This window comes from Alligator sinensis, unplaced genomic scaffold (genome assembly GCF_000455745.1).
Source record: "Alligator sinensis unplaced genomic scaffold, ASM45574v1 scaffold169_2, whole genome shotgun sequence".
Classification (NCBI taxonomy): domain Eukaryota; kingdom Metazoa; phylum Chordata; order Crocodylia; family Alligatoridae; genus Alligator; species Alligator sinensis.
The window spans coordinates 458,998-481,601 of NW_005842077.1; the positions used below are offsets into that span (position 1 = coordinate 458,998).

At 42.6% G+C, this 22,604-nt stretch overlaps 1 protein-coding gene across 4 annotated transcripts in view; it reads right to left on the bottom strand.

Annotated features, from left to right (window-relative positions):
- Positions 1–22,604, bottom strand: part of ARHGAP10 (Rho GTPase activating protein 10) — a 221,633-nt gene that overhangs the window by 134,956 nt on the left and 64,073 nt on the right. For all 4 annotated transcript variants that reach the window (XM_006023709.3, XM_025204307.1, XM_006023708.3 and 1 more), the window contains exons 4-5: positions 4,636–4,707; positions 2,830–2,931 (exon numbers count right to left, since the gene is read on the bottom strand). In XM_006023709.3, the coding sequence (XP_006023771.1) occupies positions 2,830–2,931; positions 4,636–4,707 (174 nt within the window). The remainder of the gene's footprint in view (positions 1–2,829; positions 2,932–4,635; positions 4,708–22,604) is intronic.

Here is a 22,604-nt window from a genome sequence, read left to right on the forward strand (position 1 = left end):
GGAAAACAGCTGTTGCCATATGCCTTGTTCCCAGGACTTCATTTAATGGCTTTCTGCAAGTCTTCTAATGTAGACTCGTTGCCCAAATCCACCATCATTTTGAACTGTGGTAATCCTTCAGGCTCTTTGTGTTTGATTTCAGTCTCACTGGAATCTATAATTCCATAGGCTACTTACAGATGTTAAAAACCAAAAAACCCAGGACTTTACTTTAAACTCAGTGCACTCCTGCAAAGAGCTCAACACATGCCCACAAGATGCTGTGCAGTTGGATGCAGCTTGCCCAAAATCTGTATAAATTGGACACTTAGTGGGGATTTTCTGGCACTTTTATCTAATAGCTCAGGGGTTGGCAATATTTTTGGGCAGAGAGCCAAAAACTCCAGCAACTTCAACTTGCAAGATGTTGGTGTGCCAGGGGTGGATGGTGGGGGACGCATGAGGGGCCTGATCCTTGCTGTGGTCATGTAGTCCTGGCCCCTTCCCTGCCATCCACCCAGAGGTACATATGCCAAGCAAAATGCCTTAAAGCACCACAGTCTGGCGTGCCAAGGGTTGCCTACCCCTGTAACAGCTGATTGAATCAGTTTTAGATAAAAGTGCCAAAAAGCCCAGCTGAAGTACCCGATCTATAGATGCTGCAGAGCTGAATCAAACTAACGTGCTGCTTCTTCCAGGAAAACCTCATTTTTTGTGGGGGGGGTTGTTTAAAAAGTTGTCTGATGATGAGCAGGATGTTGAACTATGTTTCCTTCTGGTTATGTTTCATATTCCACAGGAGGATGGGTTGATGGAAGGCTATGGTAGGCAAGAAATTTCTCTTGTATTGAGGTAGCTCTGTGCTCAGTGAACATGCAAATTTGCCTCAAAACAAGAGGCAGGAGCAAGGGTATCAGCTTTATAATTTTACAAGAAAGAAGTTTTCATTTAAAAAATGGCTAATTTTGATATCTTCCATGTTGCAGGGATACAGGTTGTAGCCATACTGGTCTACAGGCAAAAGGAATCAGAACTTGTAGTAGAGGTGATATCTTTTATTAGACCAACTATATATTTGGTAATAACTAGAACAACTAAATGTTTGGTAATAACTAGATATTTGGTTAATACACTGCTCTAACTTTTATCTGAGCCTAATTTGCACAAAATTAACTTTTCCAACCAGGAGATCTTACAACACCTTCAGCTCTCCTGTGAAATACAAATTTTCATTTCCACCTGGGAGAAATTTTATAATCTTTGCATTCTTCTGTGCCTGAAGAAGGGTGCGTGTGTCCAAAAGCTTGCAAATAAAGATTACTTTTTTTTGCAAATATCTACTTGATCTAATAACAGATACTACCCTCTACCACGACTTGTGATTCATAAATGTGATACTGAATTCAGTCTTCATGAAGTATATCACATCCCCTGTATTTCCTTCACTGAAATTAATCACCCCACCAAAGGAGGAAAGAAATATGGCATGATTTTTTCTTAACAAATTCAACTTGGCTGCTCGGAATCACCACTCCCTTCTCTAGGTGTTTACCAGTTGATTGACTTATCATTTGCTCTGATAACTATCATAGAAGAGATCATAATAGCTATTCTAAGTGGATTTTCTGTACTGAGTTTTTCAAATAAAATTCAGTACATCTACTTTCTACTCCTAACACGAGGTTCTGCTATGCACCTCAAGATGGCCATCTCTGGGATGTTGTACATTTCCTTCCAGGTGGTGTCATGTTTCTGTTTCAGATATCTACAGGTCTTCTGACCTTTAGATATGCTTCTACAAATAAAGCTTCTAAAAAGGCTAAAATAACTCCTGTACATTTTTCTCAATAAAGTTTCTTCAGCATGTGATCAATTTTTCAGACAATTTCTACCTGTGCTTCTCCAAACATTTATCTATAGGCATGTGAGGGTAGTCCCGATCGACTTCAGTGGGACTACTCACCTCTTCAAAACTAAGCACATATATGTTTGCAACATTTATGAATAATACAACATTCAGAGATAGTGTGTAGAAGAAATCCAAGTATGTTCTGGTTCTTCAACTTACCGAATAGCTTACTGGGTGTGAAAATGATTTTTCGTGAAGGAGGCTGCTGGGAACATTTTGTTCAGAAAAACCTTATCTTTGGGGAATTTTTAAGCATTACCAAAATATATGAAATATTCATAGACAAAAGCTGTTAAGAATTTTGGGAGTTTTCTTCATGGTTAAAACAACTCTTCTGTCTACAGAGGCTCTAACAAAACTTCCTCAGCTCATTTTCCCATACATTATTTACTGGTCTTCCAGAAATAAAAACTAAAGGAAGTACAATGGACCCCTGAGGGGACAGAAATAATACCATGGAAAACAAATCGAATTTTAAGTTCTATGCTATAAAGACATTAATCCCCACCTCCTCCTCCTGCCTCCCATACTTTTTGGAGCATCATGTCATAACATGAGTCTTCAAAAATTAAAAATAAACAAACAATCCAGGCACACAAGCATTGTTGCGCTTAACATTGAGTATAAACACAGGGCATATTTTAAAGACAATTTTCTTTCTTTAAGTGCATCATCCAAATCTTCTCTATAAAATAAAAAGTACAAATGTGCATGTGGTGAAAGCTTAATAAAAATGCAGGTTTAGTCATAATGCATTCATGGTTTGCTATTCCTTTGACTCTATCAACAGTACTGATTGTCTTACCATACCTTCTTAGTAGATGGCAATTTATTTTTCAACAACCTCAGTGATCCTGCTGTGCTAATATTAACTTATTTGATTACCTCAAACTAAAAGACCTGTGTCCACAGCAATGCTGAGAAAATTGTAGCAACCATACCTCTTGTAACTGCAGCTCTTTCTTCTTGGCCGACAAACTCAAATGCTTCTCTATCAAACTGTAGTTCTTCTCTGTCTCTTTGTCAAACTTCTTCTTTTCTTCCTGCAAGTAATAAATTCAACATTTATTAAAACATAAAGTATGGGGACAGCATTTTATCCACTCAGTACAGGTGAGAGAGATGTGAAAGCAGCCATTAGAGAATAGAGAATGTGAAATACTACATCCCCAAGTGACAAACTGATATTTCAAATCGATTTTTAATCAACTGAGTGCCTGAATCTAGTCCTGCTGAGCTCTGTTACACTAAATATGATCCCCATGCTAAGCTCATCTAAACATACAAATGAAGGGTAAGTCCCTGTGCCAGATCTTTCACTGAACCCAACCCCAAACATATTATTAAATAAGCTTCGAAAACTGGAAGGAACCACAAACTAAAGTGATGTGAGATAAAAGATGACATTGCATTTGGTGCTTACTAAGACTTGGAGAGACTACTGAAAACAGATGCACTTGCTTGGTTAAATGTAACTTTTAGATTTATCAAAAGAGTCTGTTTCTGAAGAATTAATTCAGTAAGTACTCCTTATCTCACAGGAGATACTAACATTGACATTAGTATCGAGGTTAGACGAACACCTCGCTAGGGCCGTTTGACCCCAGTACTTTTTCCTGCCATGGCAGGGGGTTGGACTTGATGATCTGCTCAGGTCCCTTCCAACCCTACCAACTATGAAACTACTGACTGAGTAGGTAAGATCCTTTTCCTCAAGACTCACTTATCCATAAGAATCCTCAGAAATTGGACAACATATTTATTTTTCACTTTTGGAATGAGTATACCTTGTATTTTTGCTATAGCAAACATAGATTAGCATCCCAGACCAGAGGTGTTCAACCTCTGGCTTACAGGCCAAATGAGGCCTGCAGAGCCATCAAATCTAACCCACAGGTCAGGAAATTTGGCGGCAGGGAACCAGCAGCCATTAATAGAGTCACCCTTCTCCCTGCCAGATTCCCAAACCCCAAGCCCCAGGGGTCTGGTCAGAACCAGGCTGCACCACCCTTTCCACGGCAGGGCTGGGTTGGAGCTGGGCCACAGCCCCTTCCCCCCCTACAGAATTAGGTCATGCCCCCTTTTCTTTGCTGAGGGCCCGCCCCACCCCCCCCACAAGCCAAGGCCAGGCCAAGCCCCCTTTTCCCCCAGGGATCTGAGTTACTCCCCCTTTTCTCCCACTGGGCCAGGCCACACCCCCCCCCCAACATGTAGCAGTCTTTTCATTATGCAATTAAGTGAACACAGGGTAAAGCAATGGGGTTATCTATTAGCAATATCAGATCGTTGTGTGAGGGATTTCTTGTACCCAAGACAAAAAAAGAATAAGGGAGGGAGGCCTTTTCCCCCAGGGATCTGAGTTACTCCCCCTTTTCTCCCACTGGGCCAGGCCACACCCCCCCCCCAACATGTAGCAGTCTTTTCATTATGCAATTAAGTGAACACAGGGTAAAGCAATGGGGTTATCTATTAGCAATATCAGATCGTTGTGTGAGGGATTTCTTGTACCCAAGACAAAAAAAGAATAAGGGAGGGAGGGCAGGGGGAGGAAGAGGAAAAGACACATTCCTCCCCTCCCAGCACAAACTTTCCATTTGTTTCTGAACCAAGTTCCCAAAGAAAAAACAAAGTGGTACGTAAAATTATATAAACATCAGCATTTCTCCACACTCTGCCAAATGTGTCATGAGAGCACTTTGATCAGAGAAATCAAAATCAACTGTTTCAAAAGAAAATTAAGGACAAACCTTTACGGCTCCTAGCTGCTCTTTTCTAAACCTTTCCAAAGGTTTGATCAGAGTCTCAGTAACACTGAGTGCCTAAAGAAAAAAACAAGAAGAGTACAGCATTAAATTTCTGTAGGATAAAACACAATTTTATTTTTTTCATTCCACATTAAAAAAAACTAAAGCTCTTGGGAAAATTTTCAAAGGCACTTAAGAGCCTGGATAATTTTTCAAAACGACTACAGCTCCTAACTCATGAGCAACATTGAATTTTCATCCTTGAGCCTTAGCACTGAAGTAAAAACTACAGTATTCCCCAAACAAATGTGGCACTAGGAATTTTATAAATTCTTTGATAAGTGCAACCAAGCTGATCCTACTATACGTGCATCAGTTTTTCTGGACACAGAAAGAATTTCATCATTCACCTTTGGCAGTCTTAAACAAAAGCATTTTTATTTCATTTTCCATAAATCACAGCCAAATATTTTCAAGCACTCAACAGAATGACACAAGTGAACACTTGTTAATTAATTAGGCTTTGAAGTTTATTTCTTAAGTACTTACATTAATTATATGAAATAGCCTACATTAAAAGAAAGTATTTAGATTGCATCAGTGAAAAAACAAGAAATGCACTTGCTGTGTAACCTACATTCTACCCCTCCACCCCATGCCTCCACCCTGTACAGTAAAGACATAAAAGACAGGGTCCTAGAAAAAATAGTCTGTGATTACTCAATTAAAGAATGTGTCATAAACAGAGCTGGAGGAAAAGCAGCATTTCCAGTTTGCAAGATTTTTTTTTTTATTTTAATAAGCCAAAAGACTTGGAACTGGATCACGCCAAAACAAAACTGTTTGGAATTTGACATGCCTGAAGCTCCCGGGAGAGGAAGTTACAAAAAGGTCAGTATCATCTAATAGCTGCAGAAGTTTCCCAGGGTCTCCATTCCCTAATCAGACTGCAAGGTAAGTCTTTCCCCAGGCTATTAACCCTGTAACTTTCAGCCTCTCCAGCAGGATCCAGGGCCATACAGGTGTTCTTTGGAGCCCTGCTCTGAATTTGGTGAAAGGCCATTGAACCTGAGATATTCCAGATGAAACATTTCAGGCTCAGAAATCTTCAGTGAAATTATTTGCTCAAAAAAATTCTGACCAGCTCTAATCATGGCAAGCAGGGAAAATTGAGGTTACACAAGACAAGCTCAGAACAATGCTTCCTAACTTTGGAGTGCTTGACTTTGTAGGTTAAATGATTTCATTTGGGGGAAAAGCTGTACTGCTACCCAGAGCGTCCACAGGTGGCAAATAGTGGAATGACCTTCAGGGAAGGTTAATGTAAAATAAGCATGGCTAACTGACAAATAAGAGTCAAAAGACCAAGCAGCAGCACCACCACCAGGATGTGGCCACTGTGTGCGGATGACTGATGCTCATCTCCCAAAGCAAGTCCCTCTTCCTCTCTCAGTCATGGTAAGCAGACCTGTGGAGGACAGAGGAAGCACTTCAAGGACACCCTGAAAACATACCTTAACAAGGGTAGCATCAACCTTACAAATTGGGAAATGCTGGCTGGTAACAGGTCTCAACGGTGCTGCACCATACATCAAAGTACAGCCCACTTTGAAGAGAATGGTCACCGCTAATTAGCCTGCCCAGCCCCCACAGAAGGGTCTACAAGTCATCAGCGGCAGAGCAGGCAGAAGATGACGTTAGACTCTCAACAGCTGTGAAGGCAGATGAAGGCTGCAGTGGAATGAGATCCCCGGTTGTCTTGGTCTCCAAGCCATTGGATCAAGGTCCCATTCTGTCAAGAGTTATGTGGAAGCTGTTGTGCAGCAGCTTCTCCACAATAAAAGAAGTCACACACAGGTGTCTTTCGTGAAAAAATAGAGTCATGGAAGAAAATCATTCTCAACCGCAAGAGATTGCCGGAAAAGAAATAACTTCAAGAAATAAATTCCGAAGATTGCTTGAGCAACAGTATTAGTTGCATTAACTTGGAAAAGCAGGGACCAGAGGCACGAAAAGGAGAGAACAAGTCAAGTCATTGGTTCCATGTGTTAGGTCCAAAAGAACTTACTGAAGGAGCATCCTAGACCTCCCTAAAAGTTGGGGGAAATCTTGCTCTGTGTTGTACCTCCACACTAAGGGATGGACCACCAGTTTTCAGGTGTTTCCAGTATAAAAAAGTGATCAGGTGGGTGTGGATGCTTTGAACATTTGTGCCTTTGATGATTTATGCCAGAATGGCAAACTTGCCTGGCAAAAAGAGACAAGGGCAAATTTTAACAGTGTATAACTTCAGTCAAACCCAAAAGGAATTTCACAGGACAAGCCAAAAGCACATGTCTAGCCTCAGAGCTGAGCACCTATGGTGAACAACAGAAGCATGAGGGTTCATCTTGAAAAGGCTAGAAGTCTTTACCTAATGGAAAGTTTTATGCAGTTTATCTGTAAAAGTTGCTGTGGAATCTCGTGGCAACCAGACTAACATCTCAGTGAGGGAACAAATCTGCCCCTAAACAGAATTCAACTTAGCTGAGAGAGTAGAGGCAAAGTTATGCAGCCTGGAAAGACTTGTCACCCAACTGCCAGTGCTTGCCAGGAAGACAGTATACCTCGTATTAAAGAGAAACCATTGTTTAGGGAAGATTGGGAGGTAGTTAAAGGTAGTTAGAAAGTTTGGGAGGCAGTATAACCGCACTGCTTTTACTCCAGATTCCCAATGATACATTCAAGAATACATTTGTTCTCGTCACAAATGACAATCAGACGAACATGATAATCACAGTCACTACTTCCAAGATAATCATAGTCACTATTTCCCAGGATATAAAATGGCTTGCACGCTTTGTTCCTAGATGCATGACTATGTAGTCATCTGGATTTAAATCTCCAGCTTTCCTGCAGCAAGCTAAGTGATCTGGGCTGCTATGTATCAATGGCCTATCCTCCTGATTATTTAGTGCTACCCAGTTTTGTACATCCAACACAAGTTGTATTGCCAGTGATCCATTAGAATAAATTTAGTCACTGGAAAACCTGTCAAATAAGGTAGGGCCAAATCAATGATCTTTATGGAATCCATTAAAAGACACGCATTCAACAGTAACTCCAATTGACAATTACATTGTAAGATTTGGCATAGAGCCATTTTTAATTAATTTGTGTGTGCCCTGTTGATTTTGTATTGTTCAGTTGTTTAAAACAAGCAGGTAACTAAAACAGTTAACTGGCACTGTGAGACAGCCAGGAATGCAATTACAAGCAGTTCAGAGCCAGGCAGTTTTCAATTGTAAAAAGTAAGAACATGATGAAATACCATACCGGAGGTCAGTTGGAAAAGGAGAAGAGAGAAAAGAAACTGAAGCTGTTCATCTGAGCATTGTGGAGCTTTATGCAGAGAATTAAACACACAGAAAACAAGAATGCTGAAGTTTACTGCCTAGAAGTACCACAGCTTATGCTGCTTAGTGCTCACCCAATATTCACCTGAAGGTTTTTAATTCAAAATTCTGCTGGTACAACTTGGAAAACTGTTTCTGAAGCACGTGCATGGAAGACAAGATTTTCAGCAAAGGGTTACAATTCCAACCCTCTCCAACACCACCCCGAAAAGAAGGCATACGATCAATAAGGTATCATTTGTGAAAACAATCAAGCCTCAATAAAAATGGATCCAAGGAGGAAGAATCTATCTTACCAAAAATAAGACATACAGAAAAGGGACAACAGGGAGAATGGAGAATACTCAGGTATACTCTTGCAAAACAGAACACTACTCACATTTGAGAAATTTTGTTGCAACTGCATTTCTGAGTAAGAATTATACCATAAACATTGTTTGGCTAATGCTTACAGCATCAATAATCAGTAACTCCTTTAGGGAGAAGCTCTGTCTCCCACCTGAAGATTTTACAACTCCATCTTTTAGTTTAATAGATTAAATTTCCTTTAAAAAAAAAAAAAAGAGGGTGCAGGGGGGGACAGGGACAACAAGTTTGTCTGAATATTTTTGCTCCCTCCAACTCCCTTTCTATAAAACAGCTTGTCTGATTTCTTAGACTTTTTCTTGCCAAGTATTAATTTCCATATCCTTCCAAGAGTCCACATTCACGTTCTCACAGTTGTGGTCTCTGTTCAGCATGCTGACTTTCCCACCATTATGTACAAGCAGTGGGATGTCCCTCAGCCACAATACAGATATTTGTGTTAAACTGGAGACCAGTGCTTGCTCAGCTCCAGCACCTGAAAGTCTACTTCTCTTCACAAAAAGTCTCTAGCTGTTTGTTCTCTACTCTACAACATCTCACAAACTCTGTACTACTAAATACTTCAGGGATTTCCATCAGAAACTTACTAGAGCAAACTCAGGAGTGCGTTCCTTTTAGAACTAGGTCCTCTACAATTTAGCACATTTAACAAGCAGTTTTGTGCATCCCAAGACCCTGATGCTTAAATGTGTATAAAAAATGTGTATAAAATAAATGTGTATAAAAAATGTACCGGTAAGCAACAGAAGAGAAAGGAAAGCAGGCTTCCCTTCCAGGTGAATTTGTTCTGAGGGAGCAATAAGTAGCAATCAGCGTATCAAAAGTGACAGCATAACTATTTTCCTCTCTTCTGTAAGAGATCACAATCTACCTGTAAGTAAACCAGTCTTCTGTTATTTTAAAAACATCAAGCAACTACCAAAGTGATTTGATAAGAGGAAATATTTCTAAATTGCCTCAATAGAGAATTTCGTGGTTTCTTCCAAGAGTACTGTCTGCAATGGAAGTAGAATCAGGTTCTTCATGCTTCTTTATATTAAGGGAGTGCTACTGGCTTACAGATGAAATACTGGCAGCACTCATGGGTCTCCACTTCAGTCAGAGTCTTTTTTCCATTCAGTGGAAGCTTATGATCTGGTCCAAAAGACACTCAAAAATGTGTCCTGTGACCTATATACTACTCTGTGTTCCACACTGAAAGAACACTGTGCATTCAGTTTATTGGCAAAGGCACTACTGACCTCACAGAACTTTAATAGCATGAGCAGAGAGAACAAAAAAAGCTCATGAATTCTTTAAAAAAAACAAAACGTTAAATGAGGATAGCAATATGAAGATTATGATTTTCAACTGAAGAGTACTACATGCGATTTGGACTGCAAGAAAAATAGCTTGTTATAAACAGGAATAATTGAACTAATTCAAGAAACAATGAAAAATGAATTGGAGAACAAGGGAGATCAAAAACAAACTTAAGTGATAAAAAGTTTCACAAACAGGCTCAGTATTTCCAATCTGGAAGGAGAACAGGTTGGGGAAAACACCCCTTCAAAAACAGAAGATCTAGGATATGAATATTAGACAACTTATCACATGGGTGGCCAACCTGCAGCGCACATGCCACATGTGGCATAGGCAGCTGCTGCATGTGGCACTTGAGCCTCAAGCACTCAATAATATATGGGGACAGGGGGGGCTCAGAGCCTTCAGTCACAGAGTGGAGCAGGGACAGGATGCCACTAAGAAAGAAGCTGTCAGTGTCAGGAACCAAGTGACACACACCTGGCCCTGCAGTCAACATCTAATTCAGTGCTTTGGATCCTTCTTGCCAAAAACACTGCAGTGGCTCCAGGGCCAGGGATAGGTTAACCTGCCTGTTGGTGGTGACACCTCCTCTCACAACAGTGTCCTGCCTCTGCTCCACACTGTGCAGCTAAAGATCCAAGCCCCCTCCCCACCTGCCAGACTATCCTCCAACACCCCAGGGTGCAAACTCTGTGTGTGCGCTTCTGAGAGCACACACTTTGCCAGTGTATTTCACAGGTATGCATTGACATGAAAGGGATGGTGATGCTCATCATGAGTCTTCAGTTCCCTTACAGAGACACAGATGGAGACATGCAGCACTGGAACTCACAGTCCAGGGGGCAGGGAGACAAGATGGACTAAACCAGAAGTGGGTAAAATACAGTCCGTGAGCCAGATCCAACCCTCCAAGCACTTTCATCTGGCCCGTGGTACCCACCAAATAACTGTGCCCCGCCCAGCCCTTCCACTCAAGAGGATGGAAGCAATCCTCCTCTTGCCAACAAAACCTAGGCTCTCAAAGCCTGATGCCCAGGTGCTTTTCTGTGGCATAAAGTGCCAGAACAGGGACAAACATCTCACCCACAAAGAGACATTCAAGAGAGGGAAAAATACTCCCATTTTCACAATCTGGTTCCCTAATTGTTTTTTTTTTATTTTAGTCCAATTCAAAAGCATAATGATGTACTAATATGGTTGTATCAGGAGCTCTTTAACAACCTGAAAATCAAAACAGTATTAAAGAAGTAAGACAGAACAATGATTATATACAGGGCTAAAAGTCTAATGAACAAAGAAGTTTCAGTTACCAGCAAATATAAATAATGGACCTCTACTTTTCTGTTTTCCTTTTACTTCTACTGTATTCATAGACCATTTTCTTGTTGCCGTCTTAAAATGGGGAAGGAGAAAATAGTAGATGACAAATAGAAGGTTCAAGTGTCCACTACTTCCTTACTTCAGTTTTCACAAAAAAGGTAAATTTCCGTCCATCAGTTTTAATGAAGGGATAGGAATATGAGCCAGAACAGGAAAAGAACATGCTAAAGAATATTTAGATAAGCTTGATGTATACAAGTTGGCAGGGCCTCATGAAAATGCGATCTTAGAGCAAAGCAACCTCTAAACCATTATCAATTATCTTTGAGAACTTGCAAACATAGAGGAGGTTCCAGAGGGTTGAAGAACAGCAAACACAAGTGTTTATCTTAAAAGTGGGGGGAAAGGAGGACCTAGGGAATTATATACAAGTCAGCCTAATTTCAAATCCAGAAAGATGCTGGAAAAAAACATGTTATATAATTTCTGTGCCAAGAACAAGATAAGTTGATAAACAGTTCATATGAATTCATTCAGAACAAGTCATGTTGAACTAATCCAATTTCTTTCCTAACAGGACAAGAGAAAATAAATATATATGATAGGATGACTTCAGTGAGGCTGTTGGACATATAAAAAACTTAAACACAAATTATGGAAATATGGCCTATGTAAACAAACTAGCTGGTTTTAGTTCATTATGCACAAATTCATATTGCTACACTTAAGGAGAAAAAAAAAAAACTAAATGCACGAACACAAAACAGGAAAAAATTGGCTAGGTCAAGGATTTGCAAATAGTGGAATAGGAGAGCCTGGCAGTGTTCCAGCAGTGAGGGATTTCACCTGTGCCATAGCTGAGCACCAGGGAGCTTTGCCCAAGTGAAGGCTGGATGGCAGGGAGAATCAGCACTGTGGCAGTGGGTTTCTAGCATCCACTTGCCTTGGACCCAACCTGGGTCACTTCAGCCTACAAGCAGAAAACGCTGTACATAAAGGCAAATATCATCCTGGGATGAATTAACTGAAGTGTCACAGAAGCCATTATTCTATTTTACTTAATAAAGGTGAAGCATATTACTTAATGAAGGCAACAACTTTGATTTCAAGACAGATAACAAATTGAGTTTGTTTGTCCTAAAAAAGATAAAACCAGGTAGGGAAACAGACAGTTTTCCAATATGTATAAAACTATATATACAGGATGGTGAACAAATGTTCTCCATCCCCAGTGAGAGTAAAACAAAAAGGAAAAAAGTCATTGTTACTTGCAACAAATTAAAATTCTTTTTTCTTCCTCTAATAGCCAAACTAAATACAGGCAGTCCTCGGACTTAGGACACAATTGGTTACTGGAAACTGCCTTAAGTCAAAACATTGCAACTCGGAATGTATTTTTCCATAGGAAACAATGTTATAAACGGGGCATTGGTTCCTGAACCAAGGGCCAATATCCTATTTTCACCAAAAATAAGCCAGCATTTTGTACCCAATCAATTATAGATGAGTAACATAGCCACATTAATGTATTTATATGGTAAATAGCGATCATATTGATTTGGAAGTACTTCTTTGAGGCGACTTTGCTGGACTTTTTGAAGGGTTCTTGGCTGGAGTCTTCTCAGGAGTCTTGGCTGCAGGTTTTTCTGAAGTCTTGTCTACTTTCTTAAAGAAAGTGTCCAAGCAAGTTTGTGTCGCCGCCGAGAGCCGCGGCGCAGGGTTCGGGGCCTTAGGAGCCCTAGTCGGCGGGCAGGTACTTGTGACGCTTGGAGTGGAATCAGGTACTCAAGCGTTTTGATTGAACAAAAAGATTGTTTACTTACACTGCTCGTACAGTGCAGGCCAGAAGCTTGCTTCGATTACAGTTGTAAACAAAACTTGGGTCGGGCAGAAATTACAAAGTTCGTTTGGTCGGTCTGCAAATGTGTTCGGGGTGTTCGAGGTGTTCGGGCTGGCAGTCGTCTTACGTCTCGGGTGGGGGTGTGCTAGGCCCCCTTGGGTCAGTGACGGGGAGTCCTTAGTGGTTGATCAGGCCGCTAAGTTCGCTCTGAAACACGCGTGGAGTTTGCTAGGCTCCACAGTGTACAAACTGTAATTTTCCACTACTGTAGCATTTGGTTACTGGGTTCAGGCATAGCGGAATTTTCCTCCATGACCTAGTTACTGCCACCAGAATGACTGACAGCAAAACTATGCCATATGTATCGAACCCATGGAATTTTCCTCTGGGCTATGTCATTTCTCCTCTGGGCTATACCAATTCTCCTCTGGGCTATAGGCATCTAATTAATGGGTTCTGACAGTTTGGACAGATGTTCTCCAGGGAGATGAGAGACGCAGCGAACTTGTTCGCTGGTGTGGCATCACATCGGATCAAGTGTTGTAAAGTCGAAACTGATGTGAGAAAGTTGAAATGGGGTGTCAATTTATAAATGCTGTAAGTGTGAAATGTTGGAACTCGAAACGTTGTTAAGTTGAGGACTGCCTGTACAAGGATAAGGAGATAAATCCTAGAATGCAATACCTAAGGGGAAACTGTGGGATCCTCCTCACTAAAGGCTTTTTAAGAACAGGTTAGACAGACAAAGGTGATTAAGGTGTCTTTAAGATTAAGATCCTGCCTCAGAGTAGCTCGATCTTTTGGATGTCCCTTTCAACACTTCATTCCTAAGATATTTTTGTAACATTAAAACTAGCTGGCCATGACTCTTAGGATTCCACCCGTCCTTAATATACTGGAACCTTTTATAGAATGTCCTCTGGGGAAAAAAGTCATATCTGAAACTATGGAAAAATGAAATTTGTTCCATCTGGGCCACTATATGACAACTCAACTGAATTCTTGGCTTAGTGCCTGGTTCTCTTTTCACAGGCCTACTAAATCCCTTGGTGTTTAGAAACATATGATTACAGCAGCTACTGGAAGTCACTAAACTGAGCACTTAAATCAAATTACTTGAACTATTAAACACTCAACATATACCAAACCAATGTGATAGCAGTCAATGAAGCAAATTTGTGGCAGACAGTAATGGAAAATTTTAAAAACCCAAGATTCACTTTGACATGTTGCAACTGTTTCACAAAACCCTGAGAAATTTTCTTTAAAAATATCTTTTGTTTCAGATGTATACAAAGTCTGACATTCTTATTTATTTACTGTATGACTATTAACTTATTGTGCATTTACTGAATACATACATTTTTAAAGAACCGGCAACATATTAAGTGCTATTAGTCTCATTAAGTTAGCAAAAGAATCCTTATCTGAAGTTCTTATCAGCTGAAGCCAAACCTGCAATCAAGGTCATTCAGTCACAAACCTCCAGGACAGCAAGGAAACAAATGTCTGATAAGATATTGGTATAGGATAAATTATTTTATGCAAGGTTTTTAAAAGAAACTTCTGCTATAAATACTGCACCCCTATCCAAAGCCTTTAAAGTGCTGGCCTGGTGCCAACCATGGTGCAAAAATCTTAGTACATCCTAAGATTCTCCTGGCTCAATGGAAGATCCATGGAACTTTTGGCATAGCTGCAGCATACATTGTGAAGCCACACTGATGTACAGATGATGAAAAAACACATCTCAGAAAAGCTATTTTTCCTCCAGTAGGAATTAAATATTTGTTCCATGAAGAGTTTCTAACATACCTTTTAATCAGCTTTGTCAGTAGCCTAACATTTACCACGCGAAGACTTTTCCATTCCTGTTAGTATTTTCTTAAAGCAATAAGTCTATAATAAGTGCATAGTATTATAACATTTCCTTAGATGCTTATCAGCAAGCAAAAAGTAACACCATTACCATGACATGATATTACTGTCATAGGATTTTACAGGCTACAGTTGATTCTAAGGAGATGTAACATGATAAATGCAGCTCTCACCATGACAGAGGTGCTGAAAAGGGCAATGAAATGTGCCACAAAATTCTATTATTTTCAATGCTAAATTGTATAATACAAAGGGGATATTCAATGGGCTTCTGCAGGTCTTCCCAGTTCAGCTTTAACATGCCTCCTGGAAATGAAATGTTCGTGAAGGAACATCTTGAGAAGCTGGATACCTTCAAGTCAGCCGGCCCTGACAATCTTCACCCCGGGGTACTCAAGGAGCTGGTGAGCATCATAGCCCAGCCTCTAGCACGGATCTTTGAAAACTCTTGGTGCTCTGGTGTAGTGCCCGAAGACTGGAAGAAGGCCAATGTGGTGCCTATCTTCAAGAAAGGGAGGAAAGTGGATCCGGCTAACTATAGGCCCATCAGCCTGACTTCTATCCCGGGGAAGATCCTAGAAAAGTTTATTAAAGAGGCCATCCTTAATGGACTGGCCAACGCCAACATCTTAAGGGATAGCCAGCACGGGTTTGTTGCGGGTAGGTCTTGCTTGACCAATCTCATTTCCTTCTACGACCAGGTGACCTATCACCTGGACAAGGGAGAAGAGATTGATGTCATATATCTTGACTTCAAAAAAGTCTTCGATCTGGTTTCCCATGATCACCTCTTGGAGAAACTGGCCAATTGTCGCCTTGGGTCCTCCACGATCCACTGGCTGGAAAATTGGCTCTGTGGTCGGACCCAGAGGGTAGTAATTGATGGAAGTCACTCATCATGGTGTCCTGTGACCAGTGGGGTCCCCCAAGGCTCTGTCCTTGGACCCATACTGTTCAACATCTTCATTAATGGTGTGGACACTGGAGTCAGAAGCGGACTGGCCAAGTTCGCTGATGACACCAAACTTTGGGGCAAAGCATCCACACCAGAAGACAGGAGGGTGATCCAGGCTGACCTGGACAGGCTCAGCAAGTGGGCGGACGAGAATCTGATGATGTTCAACGCCGATAAATGCAAGATTCTCCACCTTGGGGAAAAAAAACCCGCAGCATCCTTATAGGCTCGGCAGTGCTATGTTGGCTAGCACTATGGAAGAAAGAGACTTGGGGGTCATCATTGACCACAAGATGAACATGAGCCTGCAATGCGATGCGGCAGCTAGTAAAGCGACCAAAACGCTGGCTTGCATCCATAGATGCTTCTCAAGCAAATCCCGGGACGTCATTCCCCCCCTGTACTCGGCCTTTGGCCACCTATAACTTTATCAGGAGCGACCACCAGTATCTGGGGGAACGTTTGTTCACCAGAGCGCCCCAAAGGATGACGACTAGGTCGAATGGGCATAAACTACTACAAGACCATTTCAGGCTGGACATAAGAAAGAATTTCTTTACTGTCCGAGCCCCCAAGGTCTGGAACAGCCTGCCACTGGAGGTGGTTCAAGCGCCTACATTGAACACCTTCAAGAGCAAACTGGATGCTTATCTTGCTGGGATCCTATGACCCCCAGCTGACCCAGGGGGCTGGACTCGATGATCTTCTGAGGTCCCTTCCAGCACTAATGTCTATGAAATCTATGAAATCAGGGTGTTCAAGGCAGTTTCTCCCTGTAGCACCCCTAACAGGTTCTAGGGGTGCCCTGGGGTGCCACAGAATCCTGGTTGACAACCACAAACATAAAGGCACCTAAATCTTGTGTTTGTCTGGTGCTTAAAAAGTCTTGGGCCGAAGCGATAGAGAACTATATTTTAGAGCTCTACATATCTGAGGTTCAGTACCTGCTTAGAACCAAAGCCCAAGGATCTATACATTTTCCATTTTTTGTTTTTTAATGTAATAGGCAAACAAAATTCCATTAATTTTTTTTCAGGTATCCAGGTTGTAGCCATACTGGTCTAGAGGAGAAAGCAGGCAGTTCTTAGCTGGTCTAGAGGAGAAAACTCCTCTGGGCAGGCAGCTCTTAGCTGGTAAGAAGTCTCTCAGCATAAGAGAGCTATTGCCTCCTCTGTGAAATCCTATGAAATATGAACTTTAATTTCTACCCAGGAGAACTTTTACAATATTTCTCCAATGCCTAATGAAGGGTGTTTGTGCCCGAAAGCTTGCAATTAAAATGTTCTTTTTGCAAAAATCTTGTTGGTCTAATAAAAGATATTACTTCTACTGTGAAACCTGATTAATTTTGTTTTCCACTTTGACTTAGCAGCAAGGTTAAGTACAAGTGTTCAAGAAGCTTGCAGAGGAAGTGCTCTAACCTTTAAGCTTTACTTTGTGTCCACAGTTAGGCCAGGAGGAAGCAGAACATGTGTTAGCCTTTGGGGTGGGGCTCAGACCCTGCCTGTACAGACTAAGCACAGCAGGTAGGGGAGAACTCTCACATGCCTCCCTGCATGTCCCCAAGCTTCCCAGGCTGCTGAAGACTCCCGAGTGGAGCCAAGTGGCTGAGACACCCTTGATTGGCTGATGGGGACATCATGGCTGCTACCTGGACCTGATGTAGCAGCAGTTCATCATGGCCACAAGCAATCAGCTGGCCGTCCCACGCGTGCCCACCCAGAACCTGCTAAATATGCACGTGTATCCTGGTCACCTCGGTTCTGTGGAAAGGGGGGGAGGAATTGTGCGTGCATGCATGTATAAGCACTCTGCACACATGCATACACACATGCATCCAGAGCATGCCTGGGCCACTGACTTTCACGCAGCTGACCAGGATTATGTCTGAGTCTTGTGCAACTCCCCATTCTCTGGTCTGATGGAGGGTGGGCGCTAGACTCCCAGGGTCCCTGATTTTGTCACTAATAACATCACTCCCTCCAATCCTCGTTGAGGCCTGGTCTATCCCTTCCTGCTCTGGCTCATGACGCCTTGTGGGTGGCACCTGGACCACTGGAAGGAAAACTTCAACTATGGACTGGGCATGGCACTGTGAGCACACATGGCACAGATTGGGAAGAAGGTGAACCCCCCTCTCCCTCCCCAACTGATGTGCGTGACCCTGCCCACACACTGCAGCAAGCTGTCCTGAGCCACAAAGCCCTGGCCGACTGCCTCCTCACCCACATGGACAGGGAGCCCTCTCTGGATGAGTAGGGCTGGAGGGCTATGAGTGCCCATGCCATGGCACCAAGCTGCGGGTCTCCTGACATGGGCTCTTCTGGCCCTGTGTCATGGGCACTCGTGCCCACAACCCAGGCTGCCCAGGCACTGGGCACTGTCCCCCTTCTCCTCTCCCTCCCCAACCCTCCCCCCACCATGGCACACACCTGCATGTGGGGGAATACACCACAAGGAAGAGACATTTAAGATGTTGTTGTTGCCAAACTTTTCCTGTCTTTAATAAAGAAAATCTGCTGTACATTGCTCAAGTCTCAGCTTGGTCCCTCCTCTCAATTCACACAAAATAGCAAACATTTGGTGGTGGTGGCAGGGTGGGGATGGGGGGGTTGAGAATGGGAATGACAGAACCTGGAAAGGGGCTTGGGGTCAGGAGGAACACCTCAAGGCTTGAACTCAAACAAACATAAAACCTTGAAGACACACAGGGTAGGGAGCTTTTAACTTGGCACCCTACTTTCGGGGCTGAGGGGGAAAGGGACGACTGATGCCTTGGCTGGGCTCCAGGCTTCAGCAGAAGAGGGCAGGGGTTGGGGGAAAACAGGCAATTCACCTTCCCCAATGCCCTAGCATTCATGCCCCTTCCCTCAGCCCCGACCTCTTTGAGCCCTTTTCGGACATAATGGCCTGAGAGAGGGCTCTGACAGCAAGGGGGTGGTCTGTGGTGGCCTCAGCTCCCCCTTTCTTTCCCCCTGCACTTCCCGCCACAAGGCCTGAATCTTCATCACGGTCATGTGGAGGTGGGGTGAAACTTACCATCAGAGGTTGCATGGCATCCTTGCACATAGCATGGCTCATCAGGAGAAATGCCAGAACTGGGAGCAGGTCCTGTGGGTCATGTCAGCGCAGCAGCCACTTTTCTGATACTAGGGGTGCTGGTACATGCTCTGCACCTCTAGGAGGGCACAGAGACGTGCAATAGGACTTGGTCTGGAACAGCTGTGACCCCGGTGTGGGGAACAATGTTGCAGGACCTCCCTCCGCCACCGCCTCCTCCATTGGGGTCCATGCAGGAGACTCCTCCAGAACACCCCTGATCCTGTGGGTGTGGGGGGGAGCAGGGGGCATCTGCCCTGTTGTTGTCAAGGAAATGGGACAGGTCCTTGCAGAATGGCATGCTCTGACCCCGTCCCATGGACTGCTTTCTAGCAACAAGCATCCAGTAATAATGCCTTCTCATCAAAATGATCTTGGCAAGACACTGCTCCCAGTCTCTATTGTGACCCCTCCCCTGCATCTCCTGGGCAATACACTTGAAGACGTATCTAATTCAATGCCCTATCTGGGGCCAATGCTGGATGTGTTCCTCACCCCAGATGCCACTGAGTTCCTTTATTTCCCCAAACTACCATTTGCATCCCCATGTTTAGCTGTTGGGAACAGACAAGCTGTGTTCATCCAAGGTCTGTGAGATAGCTCATTGAGGTCTCGGTGTCCGTAGGTGAGGATCTGGCTGCAAAGGGATGGTTGAAAGGCTGGAAGGGTGAACGGATAGATGGAAGCAATGGTGAATGCACAAGGTTGCAGTTCCCAACATGTGGCTCTCGTTCTCACTTCAGAGGCTTAGGACCCCTGTACCTGCATCACCTGGGCTCAGTTGCTCAGGTTACCTCCAGAATCCTGAATTGTCCAGGAGCTTTCAGCTGTTGCCTCGTGATTCTAGCAATGCCACATGCCCCTCCCAGGCTGTAAAATTCAAGGGTCCGCAGCCCAAGTGGTGCCTTAGGATCACAGGATGTCTCTCTGCTTGTCCTGGCTTGGAAGTTCAGTGCCCCAGCCCCATACAACAACCACACGCCCACACACCGAACTATCGTCTGCTAGCTATCTGATCAGTGAGAAAGAAAAGGGGAAGTCCATCTGCACTGAATGAGAATGAAGGACACTGCAGGAACCTTCCCTCCAAAATAAATAAATAAATAAATAAATAAATAAAAATAATTTTTTAAAAAATTAATGGATGGCAACCCCAAATAGTACTTGACAAATTTTACTAGATTGCATTTTTTCCACTTTTACCTTCTCTTTCCCCATCCTTTACTGGCACTATACAAAGTCCCTGTCTGGAGGAGATTCCAATATAACTACAGATGTCACAAGTGAGGAGGCACAAGGCAACACACAGTCAAGTGGCTGTTTTGTGTTAGTATGAATTCATTTTGAAAAGGAAGGAGATTACAGAAGGGTGTATGAGATAGAGATAAGGAGAGATCATCTCCTCTCATTACTTTGCATCATTCAGAGCTGTAACCCTTGAAGAACAGACATAAGCAGAACCATTTTAGTGTCGAAACCAAAACCATGTGCCAGATTCAGATCCAAGACTCTAATGTAAACCCTCTCCTATGCACCTAAATTGAAATTTCATATTTAAGGCTTTAATCCCTTCTGTACATTAAAGTGATTTTTGAATTAACTGGGAAAGTCCAGAGAGCTTTTGCTTCAGAACTGAGAACTAACCTAAGTCTTAGGCAAACACAAACATAGTTTGAAGAAGACACTGTTTGCATCAGGACATTAAAAAAATACTGAGTGTAAGCAGCCACTTACTGCATCAAATGCATCTGAAATCACTTTGGAGAATGCAAGATGGAAATAGTATATATTATTGATTGTAGATACCAAAAACAAAAAAGAGTTTTCTTTTTGTTATTATTTTCTCCACAAAAGCCTTCGGAAGAAGTAAGAAAGTGGAGTGCTATTAATATATTTCAGACAAGACTTTACTTCCTAATTTAGACCCCCCACACATAACTGGCTCTTATTCCTATTTTCTTTACAGGTATATAGCACTCAACAGCTTCACCTGATAAGCCTTATTTGGCTTCATTCACCTCTATAATTGCTGTCTTCCCTCTCGCTTCCCCCAAACTGTAAAATGCTTTCATATCTGTAACTGCTTTTAATAAATTACCCACCTGGGGATGTGATTTTCCCTAGCTCAGACAATTTCTCTAATTCATTGTTTGAAGACAAAACAAGGGAAGGCTAGTAATGTAACTTATAGAGTACATAGTACAAAGATCCAATCCTGCTCCACTTGAAATCAAGGCAAAATTACCCCAGTTTTAGATTTAAGTGGCACTACATTTCAACAACCTGCATGTGACTGAAAGTTTGAGTGATAAACTTAAACCCCGCCCCTCCAAAGCACTATCCATTACAACATTACAGCACTTCAGAAAACACACAATGGGAACACTCTATTGCCCTGAATGCAAACAATCAATGCCTTTTAAAACCTTCCAACAATTTCTTGATAAATAGTGTATTGTCCTGGCCCTATGGGTCACAGCTTCACTTCTTGTCTTGCAAACACACAATGCTTCCGATTGGCTGGTAACGTTAGGACATCACCTAATTAGGCAATTAAAACAGAAATGATGGAATACTGACACAGTACCAAATACCTGGTGATCCTAAATCATCCTTTCTGGGGCACGAGTTGGTAAATGGGACAGCCTGACTGCCTCCACTCACTACAGTTTTAGGAGGGTGTCCCTGTCTCCCCCCTGGCTTCCAAAATTCTGTACAAATTTTAAGAAATCTACTGGATTCTGAAAGGAAAATGAAGTCACCGCTTCTTTTGCAGGCAGCAGATTGGGAAGGCACGGAAAGAGTTTCCTCTCCTCCCATTGAAGAATGTGAGGTGTTTCCTAAAGGGAACGTCTTACATACTGCGTCCCAGAGGGTTGTTTTTTTCTTTAAATGGCGGGGAGGGGGTTGCTCTAAGAAGGGAACATTACATTAAGGCTAGCAAAACTATTGGATATTATTATTCACATAGCCAGGAAAAGCAACAACTGAAAAATGGTAACTAATAAAACAGTGCGGGAGCTTGACAAAACCTGTGTTCCAGAAACTAGCTGCACTAAGTATGCACCTGGGGGACTCCCAGCAGCATACCTCATACTCTGTAACAGACTGTCTGAACCAGCTTTCTATCATGTGCACATAGTTCCAAACCATTACTCAAAGGACCAGAAATTTCAGAAATTGCCTTGGAAGACATGAAAAAAGAGAAACACACTCTGCTTCTTTACGGGCTATTGAATGCATCCAAGATTTCTGGGATTTTGTGTCTGTGAGCTGGACTCAAAGGTTTCTGGTTCTACATCCTGTACTGAGTACAGGCAGTGTAAGTTATTTCTCATAACCTACATTTTAGACATGTAGTCAGTTTCCTCAGATTAGTTGGAAAGTAGAGATGTTATGTAATAGTGTGTGCGAGTGTGCTGATGTCCATTTTGGGCATGTTCAAGTAAATTTTTATTTCCATTGGGGAACTTGCCCATTCCCAGAAATCAGTGAAGATGAATCAGTCCTTAAGACATACTAACTGTGAGCAGAGGCAAAATAGCAGCAGACCCAAACATTTAGTACTTGCTCACTAGCACCCATGACAATAGTCAATAAGAGCTATTCAGCAACAGGTTTCTTTGTGTGGATGGATATATGCTACCCTGGAGAATGGATGCAGGCAGGCATGGAGACAGAGGCTCCGCTGACTCTCATCAGAGAGAGTCCAGGGGCAGGGCTGGCCCAGCGCTTGGGCAGAGGAGATGAGCTCTGGCCTAGGTTAGACTGCCACCCCATGGGAGGAGGGGGTTAGCTGGGTGCTGCAATTCTC